General features: G+C 42.2%; 1 protein-coding gene across 2 annotated transcripts; it reads right to left on the reverse strand.

The window, feature by feature from the left end:
• Positions 1-356: 356 nt before the first annotated feature.
• LOC121164026 (cytochrome P450 2C1-like) lies at positions 357-17,409 on the reverse strand. 2 transcript variants are annotated; one of them, XM_040991881.1, is made up of 9 exons: positions 17,242-17,409; positions 15,783-15,945; positions 15,431-15,580; positions 13,652-13,812; positions 10,965-11,141; positions 9,012-9,153; positions 6,659-6,846; positions 2,514-2,655; positions 357-538 (listed from the first exon to the last, which is right to left on the reverse strand). In XM_040991881.1, exons 1-9 carry the CDS (start codon positions 17,407-17,409, stop codon positions 357-359), a joined length of 1,473 nt encoding a protein of 490 aa, XP_040847815.1. The 2 variants fall into 2 exon arrangements, with proteins under 2 accessions (XP_040847815.1, XP_040847816.1); XM_040991882.1 differs by lacking the exon at positions 10,965-11,141.
• Positions 17,410-22,325: the final 4,916 nt, after the last annotated feature.

Raw genomic sequence — 22,325 nt, forward strand, 5'->3', positions numbered from 1 at the left:
ATCACACAACAAGAAAAAAATCTAAGAACTGACCTAATAAGGGGAAATGGCTGCAGAGGCTAAATGTCTCTGAATTATCAAATGCAAAAATTTTGCTCGCTGTTACAGTGACAACACATTGATAACAGCACTCGATGATGCTACAAAGTGGTCAATTTAAAAGGTGTAAACTATAGGGAATAATGGGTGTCTGTGAAGAGACCCTAAAAACTCTCTAGTAAAGTTGATCTTTGAGAAACGAGGAAATGTCAGAGAACAGATCAGAGAAAGCACTCATAAAAAGGAAAAGTTGAGTGGTTCCAGGAAGGGGGGAGGCGGGATGACAGTGCAGCAGCAGCCAGATGACCTGCCCTCCTTCAGACAGGAATGAAGCTGAGCTGGTAAAAGGGGGGCACACGGCCAAATCCTTCGAAAACTGGGGTGACGTCAATGTCCTTTGGGTCGACCAGAGGTTTCAGGGTAAAGTTCTGTAAGATGGTGGTCAGGAACAGAAACAGCTCCATGCGGGCCAGGCCCTCTCCCACACACGCTCGCTTTCCTGAAAATGACAAGCATGGAAGGTTTGTTGTCTAAGCATGAAATTACAAAGGTTATAAAGCTAACACAAAAATCATGTAGGATATATTTGAATGACTGAAAATGATAGGTAGAAGACAGGATGACTGGGAGGATGGCTGGATATTCAACAGACAAGGGATAAACACTTGCTAGCATTTTTTTTTCTTAGTCAACAAATGTGTATTGAATATCAACTTCCTAGTACACATTCATTAACTATTATAGCATTAGAATTATTCTTTTGACATTTCAAATTTCCATTCATCTTCTTCTAGAAACACATATTTATTATGAAAGGAACTGAAGAGAGAAGGATTAAGAGAATATACATATGTAAGATTACTTCAAAGAGTTAAATAAAATGGAGTTAAGAGAAAAATGTAACACCTTATAAACAAATTTTTAAATCATGCTTTTCACACACTAGACATTTCCAAGAACATTCTGGGGGACTCCTTACACACAGGTTATAAAACTTTTTGCACCAAAATATATTGATCATTAATTCTACTCTCCACTTGGTTTCTGAATTGCCTTTCCATTGCCTTTTGTGCCTCTGACAGAATATTCAGCCAAAGATGTTCTTCTCCCATGGCAATTTAAAAACCATGCATCTAAACAGGTCACTTTCAGTTTAAAACTTTAAATTAACACTGTGTGTGTACCCTGGGATGAGATCCAAATGCTTTCATCTGGCCCTCCACATTCTATTCCTGGTCTGATACTCAATATCACTTCTTTCCACCCCTTCTACTCAGTCTAAGTGCATCCCCTCTTCCTCACTACCTAGTACCCCATGAAGTTTCCAGCTTCGTCCTACCATACCCCATAGGTATACACACTTCACTCTTATGGTCCTCTGGGACCTGTAACCCGTGTCACTTCCTGCCTGTGATGTTGGTGAGCCCCTCAGGTAAGTGTAATCTCACCCTCTCTGAACTTCCTTGTCATATTCATGACTCTCTGAAGCATGAAGCATCTGAAATCTTTCTCTTTTTTCATCAGACAAAATGGGAGTTCTTTAGAAGAATTCAATCACTGGCATGTTAATAAACATAGCACCAAACCCAAAGCATTGAAAAGGTAAACAACAATGAAGAGGATTCCAGGTCTAGAGATTCGGTAGTAACACAGTTTAGCTGCAGAGAGCAGATGTCCAAGCTGCAGAGAGCAAATGGATCAGAAACAGAGGATCAGGGTGCTCCAGAATTCGTGCTGAGTACTGTCCCCATTCTCCAGGGTTCCTATCCCTGAATTTAGACGGCTACATTCAATTCTCTGAATCTACAGGCAATCCATTTCCAGAGTCTATCACTACTGTAAAACGGGCCTGATTCTTTTTCCTTTTATGCACCTCCTATAAGGAAGCTCAAACTTCCTTTCTCCCATTAGAGAACCTTTGGGTAGGAATGAGCAGAAAGTAGCTTCTCCCTCTAGCCTCCCCAGAAATCGCCTTGCTCAAAACACTCATATAGTGCTGGGTCACACTGCGCTGGCTAGTCACCTGCTTCCATTACTTGGAAGGGAGCCCCTTAGGGTCCTTTGTGGGCTCTGGGATACTTATTACACCCTTATTGCTCCTTCAGAGTGAAGACCACTGCGCAGGAGACTCAATGAAAATGAATCTCCTAATCATGGCATGAGTGGAAAATCTAAATGAGCTTCCAGATGTAAGAGGAGCATGTGTGTAATCAGATACAGCTAGAATAAGAATCAATTAATCTGAACTACAGCTTTCTCAGTTTGGAAGAACTGAATCAACATCCCAAAGCCCCACTAAGCTGCCCCCACAATGCAGGTGTTTCACGAGCAAGGAAGGCACAAGAGTACTGGGAGTGGTGCTCGGGTACAAAGAGTACATCTACCAGCTCCACAGAGCAGACCAGGCACGCTTCAACTGATCCCAAAGCATTCTCAAGTCCCTCTCGGCAGAAATGGAAACGAATTTCTGTTACCTGCTGAAAAGGGCATGAAGTAATCACTTTTCTTAAAACTTCCACTCTCGTCCAGGAAGTGGCCAGGGTCGAACGCCCGAGGGTTGGAGAACTCTTTGTCATCGTGCAGCACAGAGGTCAGTGAAGTTATCATGGATGTGCCCTGGAGAAAAAATAAGACAAATGAGCTGAATCCTGGGGGAAAAAAAGGAATAGAAATCACCTACTTACTTCAACCTCTTTGGTCAACAAAAACAACATCCATGTATAAAACTGCAATGGACTTTCCACTAAAACAGATCAAGAAATAAACAAAGATGAATTTGAGCCCAGAAGCAGTGGCTTTCCTAAACGCCCTCCAACAGCACTGAAGCTCTGAGCGCTCTAGACTTGGTGCCAAACTGTTTCTCACCACCTGGCACCTCACTTGCTGCTCTGGCTCATCTCCGCAGTTGCCACACACCTCATTTATGGACTACTATCCAAAGGGAATCCTGTGCTGGCTCTTTATCCTAAGGAGTATTTGGAAATTACTAAAAAGGGTTTTTTTTAAGATTTATTTATTTTTATTTGAAAGGCAGATTTACAGAAAAAGAAGGGAAAAGATAAAGAGACAGAAACTTTCTACCCGCTGGTTCACTTCCCAAATGGACACAATGACCAGAGCTGGGCCAGGCCAAAACCAGAAGCCAGAAGCTCCTTCCAGGTCTCCTATTTGAATTATGGTGTCAATTACTCATACCATTTTTTATTACTTTCTCCAGACCCTTTAGCAGAAAGCTCGATCAGAAGTGGAACAGTCAGGACTTGAACAGGCCCCAATATGTACAGCCTGCACTGCAGGCAGGGGTTTAGCATGCTATGCCATGGCACCAATCCCAAAAGGGATTTTTAATCAGATGTCTGGTCTAATTTAAAATTACTTCTGTGATGTTATCTACATATTACTGAGTCCTTACCATTGGAATGTTTCTTTTTCACATAAAATTATATCAGAACTCTTTATTGCAAATGAACCCAAATTTAAAAATGAAAAATATCTATTTCCACTTAAATAAATTCCCATCACTTATGACTTGTCTCTTTTTTTTAACCCCAAAGGACATACATCACTGTATCTTGATTTTTGTATATAATAAACTCATTTCGATACTGTCCCGTATTAACACGTGCACATACCTTAAACAGCTATGCAATCAATACAAATGTGCCATTACAATACAGATGAATACTTACAATGGTTTGAATTTTGCTTTTTTACAGGCAATGAGTAAATAATAAACATGTTGGACATTTTCCCATTTGCACAGTCCCAGTTATATGGTAATATGCAAAGGTTGAATTCTTAAAGGGTAAGATACCTTATAATGGATTAGATAATACAAATTATCCTCCAAAAAGAGGTGCTTATTTGTAATAATTTTAGGACATAAAAACACTCATTTATACTCATTCTCATCAACGAAATGTTTTTTAGCTTTTTACTTCATCTGTCTGATGACTGAAAATTATTTTCTCAGTTTTAACTTTTATTTTGTAGATCTTACCAAATTCACTTCTTGCAACATAAATAATGTAGCGGTATCGAGAGAACCTTGGAGGTCAGCTGAAATCTGCAGCCAATTCCTGAATTTATTCATTCCAAATTTGAAGGAAGACAAATATTAAATCCTTTTTTCTATATTGAGGGCGAAATAAATGCTTTCAGAAAAATGAAACTTCATCTGAGATTCTGTGTGTTCTCATGTGTAATAACTGGCACCAGCCAGCACCAGCCAGCACTTATTCAGCACACCAGAGAGCAAACCAATGGATATAAGAACAGGGAAAAGATGTTCAACCCAAAAGTGAAGACACCTGTGTTCTGGATGGAAGTGCCTGGGTTTACATTCCACTAGCAGCTCCCAACTCTGGCTTGCTACTAGCACATTTCCTGTGAGGCGGCCTCAGTCCCACAAACACTTAAATAGGATTCCTGGGACTCTCCTCAGCCCAGTGCTGACATTCACAGGCATATTAGGGCCTGGCACAGTGGTTCATTTTGCTAATCCTCCCCTTACAAGTTCCAGATTCCTATACAGGTACCGGTTTATGTCCCAGCTGCTCCACTTCCCATTCAGCTCATTGTTTGAGGCCTGGAAGATGGCTTCATGCCTTGGGATCCTGAACCCACGTGATAGACCCAGAAGAAGCTCCAGGCTCCTGGCTTCGGATCGGTTCAGCTCCAGCCATTGCGGCCACTTGGGGAGTGAACCAGTGGGTAGTAGATCTTTCTATTTGTCTCTCCTTCTCTCTGTAAATCTACCTTTCCAATAAAAATAAATAAATCTGAGAGGAGAGAACCAGTGGATGGAATCTATCGGTCTCTCATCCCTCAAATAATTTCTTTTAGAGAATAGTAAAATGCCAAACAATGGTTAAAATAAACTCACAGTTTGGAACATTGCCTAGTTTTTTAGGTAAATTCTACCTTCTTATAAAAATACATAACAAAAATATTTTGTAGAAAAAGTTGAGAATGTCTCTTATAAATATAAACATCCTGATCAAATAAATCAAAGCCAATTGCATATATGTATGTATGAAAGTATGTCTGTTTTCTTGCAGTTATACCTATGAAATACATGAGATCTTTTCTCCTTATATCAATAAAAAATGTTAAAATACATAATTAATGCATATTTAATACAGCCAGTCAAAATTATGAACATATAAAAAAGTAAAGAGAAACCAGTTAATACAAACGTTTATGTATTCATAACCCAAAAATTATGAGAAATGGATGCATATCCTCAATCCAATAAAAAATTATTCTCAAAAATTGTTCTCAAAAACACAAACCTCACTCTCAAAGGTCAGCTGTTAAGCCACCACCTCTACTCAAAAGCCAATTCTACTCAACACCATCCTAGGAACCGTAGCCAGTGGAAGGTGAAATGACAAATTGAAAATAAGAAAAAGCAAATATTAAATCAGGTATCAGAATTCTGCACAAAGAGATCACACTTGAATCTGTAAATTATGAGCAATGATAAATGAATATAGTAAGGTTGCTAGATAGCAAATTATCAAATAATAATGTGAATTATATTCTCAGTACCAAAAAAATTAAAAATGCATTGTGAGCACAAATATTTATAAAAAAAACAGAATCACAAGCCACCAGAATGAAAATTAAAAAACTAAAATGAAACCAAAATAAATTGTGACATACTTACATCCCCAAATATAAAGATTCAACCTGTCAAGATATCAGTTATTGAGGCCAGTATTGTGACACAACAGGTAAACACAACACCTATGACAAGCATTCCATATGAACACCAGTTCAAGTTCCAGTAATGGAAGATGGCCGAGTACTTGGACCCTGCCACTCACATGGGACACCCCAATGGAGTCCCGGGCTCCTGGCTTCAGTCCAGCCCAGCGAAGTCATTGCAGCCATTTTAGAAGTGAACCAGTGGATGGTTTTTTCTTTCTCTATCTTTATCTTTCTATCTGTACTTCTGCCTGTCTCTGTAACTCTGCCTTTCAAATAAGTAAATACATTCTTTTTAATGTCAATTCTTTTCAAATTGATCTATAGCTTCATTTACTGCCACCTTGATAGAAATCCCAAAGGAATGTTGGAAGGTCAACAAATTGATAGATTTAACACTTGTTTGAAAATGTAAGTTTATGCAAGTAGTAAAAACCATTTTTGCATTAAAAAATTTAGGACGTGCCAGCAATCAGGATACATCATGCCACACTTTTTTTTAACATTTATTTATTTTTATTGGAATGATAGATGTACAGAAAAAAGGAGAAGCAGAGAGCAAAGCCAATTCGAAGCCAGGAACCAGGAATTTCCTCCAGGTCTCCCAGGCAGGTACAGGGTCTCAAGGCTCAGGTTAGGGAACACAAGCAGGGAGCTGGATGGGAAGTAGAGCAGCTGGGACATGAACCGGCACCCATATGGGATCCGGGCACAGGCAAGGTAAGGACTTCTGATACTAGGCTATTGCCCCCGGTCATCACACCAGACACTGAAAACAGCCAAGACGCCATCACAACGCAACAGTGAGAGTTTTACACTCGCCCACCTTGTGCAGACAGAGGATCAGAAGCATGTTGACTAGCAAGTTCAAGAATACAGACATGCAGTGTGGGGGAAATAAGGTTACCTTAGGGATGAAGTAGTTTCTGAATTTAATGTTGCAGGTTGCTGCACGGGGCACATTGTTGGGGATGAGGTTCACATATCTCTGGATCTCGTGCATTACAGCGTCCGTGTAGGGCATGCGGCTCCTGTCCTGCATGCTGGGGATCCTGTCTCTGCCTATTACACGCTCAATCTCTTCCTGCATTTTAGCTGGTAAAACACAAGTAAGGAACCTGGGGTTAGGAGAAATACAGCACATTTCTCTTAGCAGGTGAGAACTAAGAGAAGCAAAGTAAAGGAATCCCAAGAGTTGTATAAGGTCACAGTACACCGAGAGTGACAGAATGTCTGTTACACACACAGGTGAGGAACTTCAAAAAATTCATGGACACTTTGTACTATGAAAGCCTACACAGATTTTTAGTTTGGTGTGGATCTGTGGACTGAATGTGTGAGCTTGTCTGCTCATCTTTTAGTATCTTTCTGAACAAGCAAAAGCAGAGGCTAAGCTTTTGCCAACTTCTGGGTCTCAAAACACGAGAATACACACGAGGATAGCTATTTCAGAATGCTAACAGCGCTCTTTAGCTCTTACCTCATCTTACCCTGTGAGAAAGGCTTAATTATTAATCCTTTCATCACAGTGTTCTAAAATCCCACACTGTGCGTCTTGGGGCATCATTTCACTGCTCTCCCTTTACAGCACTTGGCAAGAAATTTCTATCTGCTGGCAATAAATAGAGGTGTGTTATCAGTGCCACTCGTCCTGTACTATTGCTATAGGGCCACTGGATCACGGGAACAAGATGGAAAAGAGACAGAGGACATTCACACTCCGGGGTGCTCTCCTCTGCCCTGCTCAGGCCTGCCCCTCCCTCCTCCCTGTCCCCCTGTCCCTCCCTCCTGCCCCGCGCCCCTCCCTCCTGCCCCCCTGTCCCTCCCTCCTGCCCCCCTGCCTCTCCCTCCTCCCTGTCCCCCCCCTCCCTCCTGCCCCCCTGCCTCTCCCTCCTCCCTGCCCCCTGCCCCTCCCTCCTGCCTCCCTGCCTCTCCCTCCTCCCTGCCCCCTGCCCCTCCCTGCTGCCCTGACAGGTATCCCGGCGTGAACCCTTAGGGCCAGCTTCTCTGGAGAGTGAGCCTTCTGACCCTAAGAGAGAGTAAATAAAGAGGTGGAAGGAAACTGAACACAAAGTCCATGGTTTTATCATTTTGATTCTTCCAAAGAGTGAACTTCCAGACAATTGTAGGGGCACGCGGGACACTTATTCCTATCAGGGCATTTCGAGCACAACATAACTCTACAGAATCGGATTTCACCCCTCTATGTGTTTCAGATGGGTTGACTGCTAGAATTGAGAAATTATCATCTGGGATTCATTTATCTTCTATTCCAGAGTAATCTGAAGCAGAAAAATAATGTGAATGGCTGATCTCGTACACAGACATCAGACCCGCTTAAGGTCAATAATTTAAGATTTTCTTGTTAAGTTTGTTATAGAAAAGAACTATTGAAAACGTGAAAAAAAATCTTATCTTGGAAAACAGTATTTTTCTAGACTCGGATTTCTGTACTAATAAATTCCTAAGGCACATTTTTGCCTTAAATTACATTCAATTTGCTTAAACATTTAACCTTTTAAAATACTTAATGTTGGAAACTGCTCAGTAGCGTATCAGGCTGACCCTCTGCCTATAGCATCAGCATCCTATTTAGGTAACAGTTCAAGTGCTAGTTGTTCCACTTCCAAACCAACTCCATGCTTATGGTCTGAGAAAACAGCAGCGGATGGCCCAGGTCCATGAGCCCCTGCATCCATACTGGAGACCTGAAGATACTGCTGGCTGCTGCCTTTGGATCAGCCCAGATCTGGCCATTGCTGCCATTAGTCAGTGAATCAGCAGTTAGAAAACTTCCTGTCTCGCTCTTTCTTAACTCTGCCTTTCCAATAAGAAGAAACAAAATCTTTTTAAAAATACTTAATGTCGTATTCACTACACGTCAATAAATAAAATACTAGTCTTCTCTAACCCAACATTAGCATTGTCACATGAAAGAAACTCCATGCGAATAGACCTGCCACTCAAAACACTCTGTTCTACAAAACAGTAACTCTAAACTCAAACCAACTCAAAATTCTTTGCCTGCTGCAAACTGCTCCCCATGATTTGTCACCATCCAGAGCTTTATGTCTTTTCCTACTGCTTGTGTTACCTTCACTGTTCTCAGTTCTTCTCTCCTATTGTGCATACTTGCCTCATTTTTATGCCTAAATCTTTATATGATTCCTTCAACAAACTACATCTGGGGCACAGAAATTTCAGTAATGAAACCTGCCGTGCCAACTGATATTGGTTTCAGTCATTCATTGTGGACTTACCTGCCACGCCTGGATTCGTCAGCAGGAGGAGGAGCCCGAATCTCAGAGTGGTGCTCGTTGTCTCAGTCCCAGCCACAAACAGATCAGTTACACAGCCAATCAAGCTTTCAGTAGTAAATTCAGACTGCTCATTGTTCTTTTCCTAACGATTATTAGATTGATTATTTGATAGCTTACCAGAACATTTAGTTACGATCAATTCAAAATAACATTTTTTCCTAATGATAAATAAACTTACAAAATGGAGAGGACAGTCTGAACATTATAATAGCTGCAGATCATGGTAAATAATGTAGATTAGATAGTTCGATCTACAGCTCATTTACCCATCATACCTGCTTGCCTCTAATTTCATATTCGAGGCCTTCTTGCAGTCATGCTGGCCATTCAACATCTCATCAACATTTCTCTTCAGCAGCATAACAAAAGTGACCTGCTGGTGTCAAGGCCCCTTTCCTCCTGACTCAAGGTGCAGCTGTAGGGCCGCGGAGGCAGAACAGAGGTCACTTTGGGAGGTGAGTACTTCTGCATCTCTGAGCAGGCACTCATGGAATATGTCAGCCAGCTGAGCTTAGGAGGCTCCAGGTTCTAGTCCTGAGCTAACCCAATAGAGACCCACTAAGTGTGAGAGAAACGTGCTGCTTTCTTGAAGATATTGCTGAGCTTTACTTATTTGCATCCAGACAAAATCTTAACGCATAGAAATGGGTCAAGTTGAGCCATATCTTAAAAACTGCTATAAGCCAGAATCGAAAGTTTGTAATTCGCAGAGTGCAGCATCAATAACATGAGAGGTTTGTTGCTCTCCCTCCAACCATGAATGTTCTAAATAAACTTCTATTCACAAATCAGTACCCTGTAAGATAAATATATACAGATAGATAGATAGATAGATAGATATGCCAAGACAGTCCTACACATTGCCAGTGAAGAATTTTCCACACCAAATGAGAAAAGCAATGGTAAACTCAGACATGGACATCCATCCTGTACATTGTGCCATGCAATCCAGAATAAATGCCCAAAGACTCATCCTATTCCTAAGGAAAGAAGGATTTAAACTACACACAGAAGGCCATGTACCATAGTTTGACTCTTAATTCACCAACCCTAGGAAACTGGGCATATCCAAGTTTCTACATCACAGAATAAAGTGCCAATTTTAAGAGGCATGCAAACAAATCTAGTGGCTTCATCCCCAAGGATAGAGCAGAGGGAAGATAACCTTCAACAGTCCATATTTCTGCCTAAAAAGACCTTGCTAGCATATTCTACCACTGCTGACAGGTGAGTTTCCAACTAGCCTGAATCAGAACATTCACTGGGTTTATGAACAGCAAACTTCTAGAATCCTAACAGAAACTTCACATGTGCAAGCCTTCTCGTTTGTTCCCTCAATGGTAACTGCAGCTGTACCGATTTATCCCAAAAGGAGCTTAGTCCATGCACTGGTACCCAGTTATGTGCTTCTCACCAAATTTTCAGCCATCTATTTCTACGAATTTACAGAAATTCCCATCCCTGAAACTCTAAAAATCACAGAAAAACAAAGATGTACATGATATGTACCCACAACAAGCACTTATCATCCCCCTGTGGCCAGAGGGAGTAGTCAAAATGCTAGTCCAGGTTTTTGTCATAAATTCTCTCCCTGGCAAAGTGGACAGAAGGTTGAAGACGAAAACACCCATTCTCAGATCCACTGTGAAGACAGAAGGAACTAGAACACATGTCTAACATCACTACATTTTCTGCTACATAGCAGAGCCCACCTGCTATCTTTAATGTCTTGTGGTGCCTACTGAGCATTGGATATCTATATTTTTTAAATAGTATTAACAAATTGGCCACTGATAACCACAACCTTGGAGACCTTAGAGCAATTCTTATCTGACCCCAATAGTCACAGATCATCAATGACCCCACAGCGCAGGCAAACAAATAACATTTTACCTGTTTCATTTTGATAATGAAACAATCAATGAAATCCCGGGGATTATCTGCATCCAGCGTCTGTTGGTGTTCCTTTATTTTCTCCAAAATATAATCTGTTATTTCAGTAAAGTTTTTAATGACTGTATTATGACTTCCTGGGAAATAATCGAAGAGAATAGGGAAAGTATTGCAAATCTTAAAAGAAAAAAAAAACAAATGTGTTGAATTAAAAATATGTATTGAGGACATACACAGAACATAACAACATATGCTTTAAAACTAACAGAAGCACTGGATTGCTCACATAAAGTCATCCTCTACACTGACAGAGATACACGGGAGCAAACACAGACCTCATGATCAAAAATGACAACAATGTCCCCATACATCACTTTTATAGAAGAAAAGCATCTTTACATTGATGCTTTCATCGTATTAACTCATTGCTACAATCCAGAAACACAGAAATGCAGGAATCTCTGTCACAGTCCATGATTATAACAGAAGGTAAGGAGGGTTAGGCAACCTGATAATGCCCACAGAGCCACTCCTATTTCTACCATGAGTCACTCCATGTGATTGGGAGTGGCATAAAGACACCATGAAACCCAGCTTAGCAGCCTGCACACTGATGAGAGTGGGCTGGAAAATGGAGTGTGTTGGAATGAGCTAAGCTTCAATGCCCACTGACATATACAAGAACTGAATGGGACACAGGAGCAGACTGTACCAATCTGTTGCACATACCAGCAAGCACAGGAACCAGAGCTGGGTGTGGGCATATTTGCGATTATCAGGGGTTGTTCTGACTAGGCTGCAGTTCCTGCTGGTGCACATGAGAGTGAAGTGTATAGAAGATGGCAGAAAGTCCAACATCCTACAGTACTGCGTTGTGTCTTCTCACCTCGATATGATAATCTCTATTACACAGTTCCTCTAGATGACTATTTGTACATGAATGTTTACCTACATATCTATTGATCTTGTATTTTGCATGAAGGTTGTCTTAAATCAGAGAGAATGTATGAAATTTGTCCTTTACTTCTTAGGCAGAGTGCAGAACATGTCAGTGCAACAGAAGTTGAAGTTGGGATATTTACTGACAATTAACATAGTTCAGGTCAAATAGTTTTGTCAGCTAATCGTGGTTACCTCGTCAGCCTCCGTTTGCAATGATTCATCAAACATGCTCTTTTCAGAACTTCCTGGACGTGTGTGTGCAAACAGCTCCCTCTTTGGCATCCCAACTCAGGATATTTATGCCAAGCAACATGATGAAAAGTTCCCCAAGTTCTAATTGGTGAACAAGCATGAGGATAACAGCAGCTTTTCAGTAAGGACCTGAAGGATCTCAGACATGCTTTTTGGCAATAACCAAGAACTGTCTGGAAGCTGGGTTTTCAGAATTGGTAAGAAAACGACCGCTCCATCTCAGCTCAAATATCTTGTCTTTCCACAAAAATGTTGAAAATCCAAAAGCAAATCCTGCCAGAATCAACTTGATCCTAATTCTAAACTACAGTCAAAGGTCAACAGCAATAAAAGAAGAAACCTAAATGAAAGAAAAGGCAACTTGAACCTGATAGAAAAGCTGTGTAACATTTTACTTGCCCTTGTCCCACCTTGGCAGTGGTTTTGGCAAGGACAGCCCTGTGCCTAGTACAGGACCTTGATTTCAGAGCAAGAGGTGTTTTTCTGTGTTTGTCTGAAGACTACCAGAAGGGGTGATGTAAAGCAGTTGTCTTTGTTTCATTTAATCCAGAACACTCAGGATAGAAAAAAGCAGGTATTTCTCCAAAATGTTGCAACGCACATGAACAACCAGCAGCCAACCTTAGGCAAATGATAGCAACTGAGGTAAACAATAGAGCAGTAAGACTCAGAGGGAAAAGGGAGAAAGTACCTCAGAAACTAGGGCATTCAGAAGTGTCCATGTATACTGAGGTAGTTACAAAACCATGAATATCCCACGAGCAGGCCACTAGCTAAAAAAGGACCTGAGAAGACAATAAGCTTTCACCCCCAGCTGTCATCTAGATTCAACACAAGCAATAAGGGAACATTGGTATGAGGAGTGCTCAGGCCTGAGGCTCTAGGGAAAATCTCTTTCTCTCTCTCTCTCTCTTTCTTGGTCTTCACCTTCAAGGTAATCTCTGTCAAATTAACTGAACAGAAGCAAATTGAGGGCAGAATTCAGAGACAAAACAAAAATATGCCTATCACTTAGTAAATAAATACATAAATGTGAGAGCGAAATGAACTGAAAAACTGGGGGTGGGGCAGAGCCTGGAAAGGAAAGGAAAGGAAAGAAAAGGAAAGGAAAGGAAAGGAAAGGAAAGGAAAGGAAAGGAAAGGAAAGGAAAGGAAAGGAAAGGAAAGGAAAGGAAAGGAAAGGAAAGGAAAGGGAAGGAAAGGAAAGGGAAGGAAAAAGGAAGGAAGGAAAAAGAAAGGATGGAAAAAGGAAGGATGGAAAAAGGAAGGATGGAAGAGAGAGACAGAGAAAGAAAGAAAGAAAGAAAGAAAGAAAGAAAGAAAGAAAGAAAGAAAGAAAGAAAAGAGCGAAGGAGGGAGAAAATAGAAATAAGGAAAGAGAAAAAATTTAAGTGAAGAGAATATGTGAAAAGTAGAGAGATTGGAAACCAATGTACAGTTGTGCGCTCATTGATGCGAAGAGAAATTATGTGTCAGAGAGGAGCTGATCTCACCTGCAACCAGGGGGAGTTCAGAATTTTGAAGTTTTCATTGAATTTTCCCATCAAGTTAAGAAAATCTGCATCTTTGTAATCAAAACGGTTCTGGAAAATCACGGAGCAGATCACATTGCAGGGAGCAGCACCCAGGATAAAGGTGGGGTCACACGGTGAGGCTGAAGGGAAAACATTTCAAATACTATTAAAATACACATACACACATTTGGGCTTTTGAACTAACAAATACAGGTAATTTTAGGATGATCTAAAACAATACCTACAGACATTACCTTATCAACATCTTAAATCTGTGTTTTTATAAGTTATAGATATAACTCCAGTCAGCCATCAACAAAACCCGCACTATTATGAATTTCTTAATTTGATCATCATTTAATCTAACTCCATAATTTTGTCCAAAAAGAAATAAAAGCAAAGTAAGTACTGCTTTTCATTTTTCTGTTTTGACTCGCTCAGTGGTAGGCAACACGTAAGTCAAATTGCAATCACATGATCAATGTGTTTTATTTTAAAAGGAACACCAAATTCCACCACAGATCTGATTAAAGACAACGAATCAAAAGTATTACAAAACACTGATAAGTAATTCAAAAATAGGCATCCTGTCTAGTTAATTGCTCTCGAAAGGTCCCTTTTCAATTAAAACAGATCATGGCATTAAGCCTTAAAAAAAACTTTTACTTTACCTAGAAGGTAAGGAACAATTTGGATATAGTAATGTAAGATGCATGTGTGTGTATTTGTGTGTGTGTGTGCTTATTGTGGAAACCTCATTTCAATCCTTCCTGTTACTTAATTTAGAAGATATTATTAAAAATCAGGGCACTCCAGCATGAGAGTCTAGCAGCTGAAGTCCTTGCCTTGCATACACTAGGATACCATATGGGCGCTGGTTCTAGTCCTGGTGGCCCCACTTCCCATCCAGCTCCCTGTTTGTGGCCTGGGAAAGCAGTCGAGGATGAGTCAAAGCCTCGGGACCCTGCACCTTCACGCAGGAAGAAGCTTCGGGCTCCTGGCTTTGGTTCGGCGCAGCTCCAGCCATTGTGCTCACATGGGGAGTGAATCAAGGGATGGAAGATCTTTCTCTCTTTCTATCCTCCTCTCTGTATATCTGACTTAATAAAATAAATAAATCTTTAAACAAAAATCAGGGCACTCTGGAATTCAAACTGAAAATCACAAACTCATATGACATATACTTTAGAGCTTACAGAAAGAGGAGTAAATATAAAAGGCCTAACCCCAAACCAATTGCTTTTAAGTGCACCTGAGATTTTGCTTTTATCACATATGGTTAGCCATCAGGACGTCAGATGATGGCAGTTAGGGCTGGCATTGGAGTGCAGTGGGTGAAGCCATCGTCTATAGCTCCAGCATCTCATGTGAGTACTGGTTTGACTCCTAGATGCTCCACTTCCAATCCAGTTCCATGCTAACACATCTGGGAAAGCAGCAGAGAATTACCCAGGTCCTTGGGCCCCTCCACCAACACAGGAAACCCAGATGGCATCCTAAACTCTGTGCTTCAGCTGACCTAGCTAGTCATGGCTGCCATTTGGGGAGTGACTGAGTGGCAAGTTGAGTAATTATAGGACTGAATAATTGAGCTCTTGCTGTAGGTGGGCAGCCAAGCAGTTCTCTGCTTCAGAATGTCCCTGCTCCTCTAGGGAGCTGACAACCAGGGCCCAGAATGGAATGTCTTGCTATTTTTATAATGTGTCCAGGGCCACCACTTGAAATGAGAGAAGTCTCCTGAGAATGTACATCACCCACCGTTGGTTTTCCTCAGCTCCTCCACAAGGCAGCGGGCCTCCTCCTGAACTCGCTCCTCTATGCTCCTCTTCCCCATCCCGAAATTGCGCAAGGTCATGAGCGAGAAGCGCCGCATCTCCTTCCATCTCCTTCCATTGCTGAAAATGACTCCTGATATAGAGAAAAGTGGGAACTAAGAAGAGTACCCTAAGCAAGAAAGAATAAGCTAGCAACAGAAGCCTTGTGAATTGTCCCAGTTTTGCAGGGAGAACTATTCCTGGTGTTTGGTCTTCATATCACCAAACCCATTATCACACGTATTGACACACGCACGTACACACATACACATATGAATATACACATACACACTGACCAGATGCTTGATTAAGTCTTGTAGTCAGTGGGAAATTTGTTCTTCCAGAAAACTCATCTCCAAACTCAACCAGTGCTTCCTTCACTGCTTCATAACCGTGCATCACCACAGTGGGCTTCCTGCCCAAATATACGGTGAACACAGGGCCATAGACTTCTGAAAGCTTGAAACAGAAAAGACAAATCAAATGTTAGTAAAAGAAATTTCTCTTTGGTCTATATATGTTTGGATGATTTAGAATGACGTTACCATCATATTATTGATTTGCTATCCTCTCAAAGACAAATGTTTCTCTGTTACATCTAACATAATGATGTTTGCTAAGACTCGCATAAACAGAGTGAGTACCCAGAAATGATAGGGGAAATTAGTATATAGATCATTACAAGTAATTAACACACTGAGTGAGCCTTATTGCTGTTTCATAGACACAGAAACTGAATTATAAACATTTCAAAATCCTTCACCCAAAAAAATACAGACCCAAAATTAAACCCTGTATTGTTAACCTGCGATGCCTGAAGAATTTATTATTCTTTAATGCTCAGGTTTCTACCTACCTCTATCTACTCTAGGACAGTGCTTCAGAACAAATTCCCATTGGTGATCACACCCAGTAGTTGCAGATTAATACTAGAAATCTATGTATTTAAAAGCCCAGAAGCCCAGCCCAATTTAAAAACAGCTGGTATTGTCAGCGCAGAATGGCACCATGAGAAAGGCATGGAGTCAGACAAAGGGCAGACTCAGCCACGCTGTGCGTTCACAGGCAATGAACAGCAACATTTTGCAGGCCCCAAAGTACACACCAGCACCACCCAGCAGACCTGCAGCCACTCTTGGTTTCATTCACTTGTTTTTATCAGAGAATCATATTTCCTTGACTTCATCCCAAATTTGCCTCCTGAGAGTTTGATTCTCTTACTAATCTGAACAAACCATACTGCTGTACGCATTAGTAGATGACTTTCTAACTAAAGCCTAATCCCAAGCCGCTCCATTAACACCGATTTTCAGGCTTTTTTTTTTTTTAAGAAACAACCGTGAAACAAAGAAAAGCAGTAACATTTTTTTGACTCTACCTTACAACTTAAATTATTTCTCTACTGGCAAAATGCATTGATTTTTAGGTTTTATTTATTTATTTGAAAAGCAGAGTAACAGACAGAGAAAAACATTCTAATTGAAAATAGCAGGGACTTGAAGAGGCAGCCTGATGTGAAATACCACCATCACGAACAACAGTTTCGCACACTGCACCACCACACTGCCCCCTCTCAAATGTTTCAGTGTATCCCACTGTTTCTGATAGTGACCCATCAAAAATATTAATCCCCAGGGAGTATCTTTCTAAGTAAATATTTTTAAATTATTCACCCATAGCAATATATCTTATTATAAAATAGAAGTTAATAACATACCTTTTGCAACCAATAGGAAGAATATAATGCATACTTACATGGGTTAATGATTTGCTGATGTCCTTAATATCTAACTGCAGGATATTTCCAATGATTGGGAAAGGAGTGGGGCCGGGAGGCAGCTTCCCTCCCCCATGGTTCTGCTTCCAGAGTGAAAAGAGAAGCAAGAGGGAGAGACAGAGCACCAGTACCACAACTAGATCCATGGAAGCCTCCTCTCACCAGGCTTGCAAGCCCAGACTTTTATAATACTCCCTGCTACTTCTGTGTCCTTTTGGCCAATAAGCTAAGCAATAAGCTGTATTCACTGTAAAGTCCGTCACAGTGGACTTTGGTCCGCTGAAAAGATTGAAATAGCATGTTCCTTACTGTGGCTCTGCCCATTGCCACACCCTAGAAACTCTAGCTTACCTAGCATAGGGTGGGTCCAGGAACTCTTCAACTGTTTTCCCACTTACAGCTAAAAGTGAAAACCAATGAAGTAAACCATTCCATCAAAAAATTGTTCAACATTCTGATTTCTTAGATTGATAACCAGTTGGGAATCTATGACTTGAAGAGCAATGTGAGGTTTTTTTTTTTTTTCAATCCCTTGTACATAAGATAATATTTATCCTATAATGCTTTCTGAAACACTAGGAACAGTCCTTCAAAATCAAAGCCTTGAAAACATTTTGGCATACCATTTTTAAAATTAAGACAGCTTTTTTTACATGGAATAATTCCAATCTTTTTGCTGGAATAAGAGTTGTTTGCAACCTGAATGGTCAAGCAACATCTCCTCCACATGTAAGTTCCTCCTGAAATGTTCATACATGACACTTTAAACTTTGCAAGATTTTTACTAAAACTTAGAGTTGCCAAGAGCAATACATCAAATTGTAAAAGTGATTCAAAAAGAAAAGGGGAAGAACAATTCCGTGAATAGGCAAGATATACTGCTACCATGTAAACTTATGGGGCTTTAGAGGAATTTTTAGTTAAAAACAAAGGTAAAAAAATTAAAGCCAAATTGTACAAGAAATACATAATTTTTCTATCTCATGATATTTGTTTCATGTATGTATGTCTTAAATGTTGTGTTTACATTGTAAAACTTACTTAAGGTGTTGTTTTGTTGAACTAAAGATCATGAATGACACATAAGTTAAAACAATTCAACAACATAAATATCTTAATGTTCACATGACTCATCAAAAATTAGATTTTGGGGGCCAAATAAAAGCACAGATATCTTCAGAATTGTTAGCATACTTTTGTTCCTGATTTGGCTGGTCAATCAAGATTGTATTTAGGGCCTAGCCTGGTAGCCTAGTGACTAAAGTCCTCACCTTGCATGAGCAGGGATCCCATAGGGGCACTGGTTCATGTCCAGTGCTTCCCATCCTGCTTGTAGCCTTGGGAAGCAGTAGAAGATGGCCCAAAGCTTTAATACCCTGAGCCCATGTGGGAGATCCAGAGGAAGCTCTTGACTTCAGATTGGCTTGGCTCCAGTTGTTGCAGCCACTTGGGGAGTGAATCAGCAGATGGAAGATCTTCCTCTCTGTCTTTCCTCCTCTCTATATATCAGACTTCCCAGTACAAAAAGATAAATAAGTGAGTCTTTAAAAAATAGATATTTAACTCTGCTATCCATCCAAGATCATAAAAATATAAACTTAGCCTACACACAGGTAAAGCACAATACCTTTTTCCACATACCAAGCATAACAAGATAGCCTTAAAAACAATGACTATGCTTGCCTATTATTTTTATAGGCATATGCTGTGGCCTAGCCCTGTCCATCCCAAATCCCATCTGGCTCTCATGAACACCCATGGGTACTGCAACTTAGCACAGCCCAACTCACCCCCAGACCCAGCCTGTACACAAGCTGATGGCTGCCTTGACCAGCCTGGCCCACCCCCAGCCATGGTTCTCATAATCACCATCGGGAGCTGTAGCCCAGCAGAGGAGTGCCCACAGTTCCTCTACCAGGCCTGCTCCCACCTCCAGATCTTGCATGTGCCTGAGGGTACTGCCGTCCATTCTGACATGACTCAGACCCAGTCCTGGCACGTACCAGGGGTATTGTGGCCTAGCCCAACGGGCCCATTCTAGCTTCCTGTGCATCAGCAGCTATGGCAGTCTAGCACAGCCTGGCCTACGCCAGTCTCAGCTCTCACACTCACCAGTGGAAACAGCAGCCCAGTGAGGTAGTCCTCACAGTTCCCCCATCAGGTCCACTCCCAGATCCAGATCTTGTATGTGCCAGTGAATGCAACTGCCCAGTCTGAGATGGCCCACCCCTAGTCTTGACATCCACCAGCAAGTACTACAGCCTGGCTCAGACCAGCTCACCCTCAGTCCAGCTCTCACTGACAGGTACAGCAACCTGGCCCACATCCAGCCCTCTTATGAACTGGCAGGTGTGGTGGTCCAACCTGGCCTGTCCTGCACTTCATGCTGACTCTTGCTTATGCCAGTGTGTGCTGTGCACTGGTTCAGCTCAGCCTGCCATCAGACCTGGCTCACACATATGCAAACAGGTGCTGCAGCCCAGCCTGGTTTGGCCTGCTCCAAACCCCACATTTCACATGTGGCAGCAATTACTGCTGGCCAGTCTAAGAGACCTGGCCCAAGACCTGAAACTTACTGATTGGCACTGCAGCCTAGTCCAACTGGCTCTCACACCTATTTTGGCTCCTGCTAGTCGATGCTACAGCCTGTCTCGTGTGAACCATCATGTGCCATGACCTATTCCAGCCTGTCCCATATCCATTCTGGCTCTTGTGAGTTTCAGTGGGTACTGGGGCCTAGGCCAGTCTGGCTTGTCCCCAACCCCAGCCCATATACATGCCGATGGATGCTGCAGCCTTGTCCAGCCCAGTCTGCCTACAGCCCCGGCTCTTGTATCCAACAGTGGAAGCTACAGCCTAGCAGGAGAGTTCCCAGAGTTCACCTAACAGGTCCATTCCCAACCCCAGATCTTGTACGTGCTCCTGGGTACTTTGACTCAGCCTGACATGGCTCACACACAGTCTCAGCTCTTGCTGGTGCGTGTTGCAGTCTGGCCCAGCCAGGTGCAGACTATACCCTGTTCTGATCCTTGTGTATGCCAGTGGGTACTGTGACCTCTCCCAGCCCAGTCAGCCCAGCCTACCCCCAGCCCTCACCCACAAAAATGCTAACAAGTGCTGCAGCTTTGCCTGGTCTGACCTCCTCCCAGCCCCAACTCTATGCTCCCCTACTAGTTTTGCTCCCAGTCCCAGATCTCACATATGCTGGCAGGTGTTACAGCCCTGCTTGGCATGATCTGTCCTCAGTCCTGCCCTTTGCATGTGCTAGCAAGTGCTACAGGCTGGCCCTACAAGCCCCAGCTCCTGCAAGTGTCAGGTGAGTGCCACAGTCTGGTCTGTCTTAGCCTGTCATCACCCCCAGGTCTGCAAATAAACCTGCAAGTGCTGCAGTTCCCCCAGAGTCAAACCCACAAGTCTTCTACAGAATCTGCATCCAGGGTCCAGCCTAGTAGCCTAGTGGCTAAAGTCTTCACCTTCAACATACCGGGATTCCATATGGATGCCGGTTCTAATCTCAGCAGCCCCACTTCCCATCCAACTCCCTGCTTGTAGCCTGGGAAAGCAGTCAAAGTTAGCCCAAAGCCTTGGGTCCTGCTCCTGCATGGGAGACCCAGAAGAAGCTCTGGGATCCTGGCTTCAGATCAGCGCAGCTCCAGTCGTTGCAGTCACTTGGGGAGTGAATCAACGGATGGGAAAGCTTCCTCTCTTTCTCTCTTCCTCTCTGTGTATCTGACTTTCCAATAAAATAAATCTTAAAAGCCCCCAGATCCAATTCTTTTGCATTCTGGTGGGTGCTGCAGCCCAGCCTGATGTGGTCTAGCCCTTCCTTGCTCTACCACTCACAGGCAGGTAGTGTGGCCTGGCCAAGTCAAGCATGCCCCTCAGTCCCAGCTTTTGCATGTGCCACTGATCAGCAGACAATGCCCTTTAGTGTGGCACAGATCGCCAACATGGGTGTACTGCCTGATCAAGACATACCCTCCAGTTTCCCCTCTCTGTCTCAGCTGCCTCACCCTACATGTGAGTGCAGAGACCTGCTCCATGCAGGACCCCAAAAGTCATTCCTCCCCAGTCAAACATGCCCTCAGCTACTCCCAATCAAATAACATCTCCAAACTCCTCTCCCTGGGCAGCTCTGCCTCACCAGCTAGGATTCAGGGTGCCATCTCCCAGCCTGTCAAGTCCTGCCTTCACCGTATATCTTTTTTATTTTTAAGATTTTGTTTCATTTGAAAGGCAGATTTGCAGAGAAAAGGATACAAAGAGAAAAATCTGAGATCTGCTGATTCACTCCCCAAGATCAACCAGAGCTGAGCTGATCTGAACTCAGGAGCCAGGAGCTTCTTTTGGATCTCCCACAAGGGTTCAGGGTACTAAGGTTTTAGGCCATTCTCTACTGCCTTCGCAGGCCACAGACAGGGAGTTGGATGGGAAACGGGGCCACCAGGACACAAACTGGTACCCATATGGGATCCTGACACAAGCAAGCCAAGGATCCAGCCACTGAGCCATCACACCAGGTCCATCCCTACCTATCTTAAAGGAAAAAAAAAAACCCAGAATAGTCACCTATGCTGGCACAGTGGTAGAATTAACACAAATTTGGCATCAACCAGGCCCAGAGTTCCCACTAGCTACTAGTTGCTTTTCTCCCAGCAGTGTAACACTTGTCTAGGTACAAGGCAGCCTAGGTAGTTGCTGACAGCTAAGGTGTTCTTTCATTAAAGAAGAAAAAGGTATAGTTTCCATGTAACTGGTCTCTTCCTCAACTTTTACCTAGCTTCAGTAAGCTCCTTTCTATCCAGCTCTGCTTGAGTTATTCTCGACAATAAAAGTGCACCCTTAAATGCCTAGATTAGAAGATAGGTTGATTCTTTGCTCATGGGTTTTTTTGGTGTATTCAGTGTCTTCTGTGTAACCAGATAATGCAATGTACTTTGACATTCAAGAGATTGTATTCCTTCTACTCAAGTTTTTCCTGTTTATGACATGACACTAAAAGTGTTTATAACAGGATCATTTGATTCTTCACTCATGACTTCCCCTTTTGGCAACTATCCCA

The sequence above is a fragment of the Ochotona curzoniae genome, unplaced genomic scaffold (genome assembly GCF_017591425.1).
Source record: "Ochotona curzoniae isolate NIBS_2020 unplaced genomic scaffold, NIBS_Ocur_1.0 contig_66, whole genome shotgun sequence".
NCBI lineage: Eukaryota > Metazoa > Chordata > Mammalia > Lagomorpha > Ochotonidae > Ochotona > Ochotona curzoniae.

Excerpts from the sequence above, each read along its gene's own strand:
- LOC121164026 (XM_040991881.1), bottom strand. The coding sequence starts at position 17,409 with ATGGATCTAGTTGTGGTACTGGTGCTCTGTCTCTCCCTCTTGCTTCTC. Across the intron at positions 6,847-9,011 it reads GACGAATCCAGGCGTGGCAG|CTAAAATGCAGGAAGAGATT; the intron begins GTAAGTCCACAA and ends GTGTTTTACCAG. Across the intron at positions 539-2,513 it reads CTTCATGCCCTTTTCAGCAG|GAAAGCGAGCGTGTGTGGGA; the intron begins GTAACAGAAATT and ends TGTCATTTTCAG.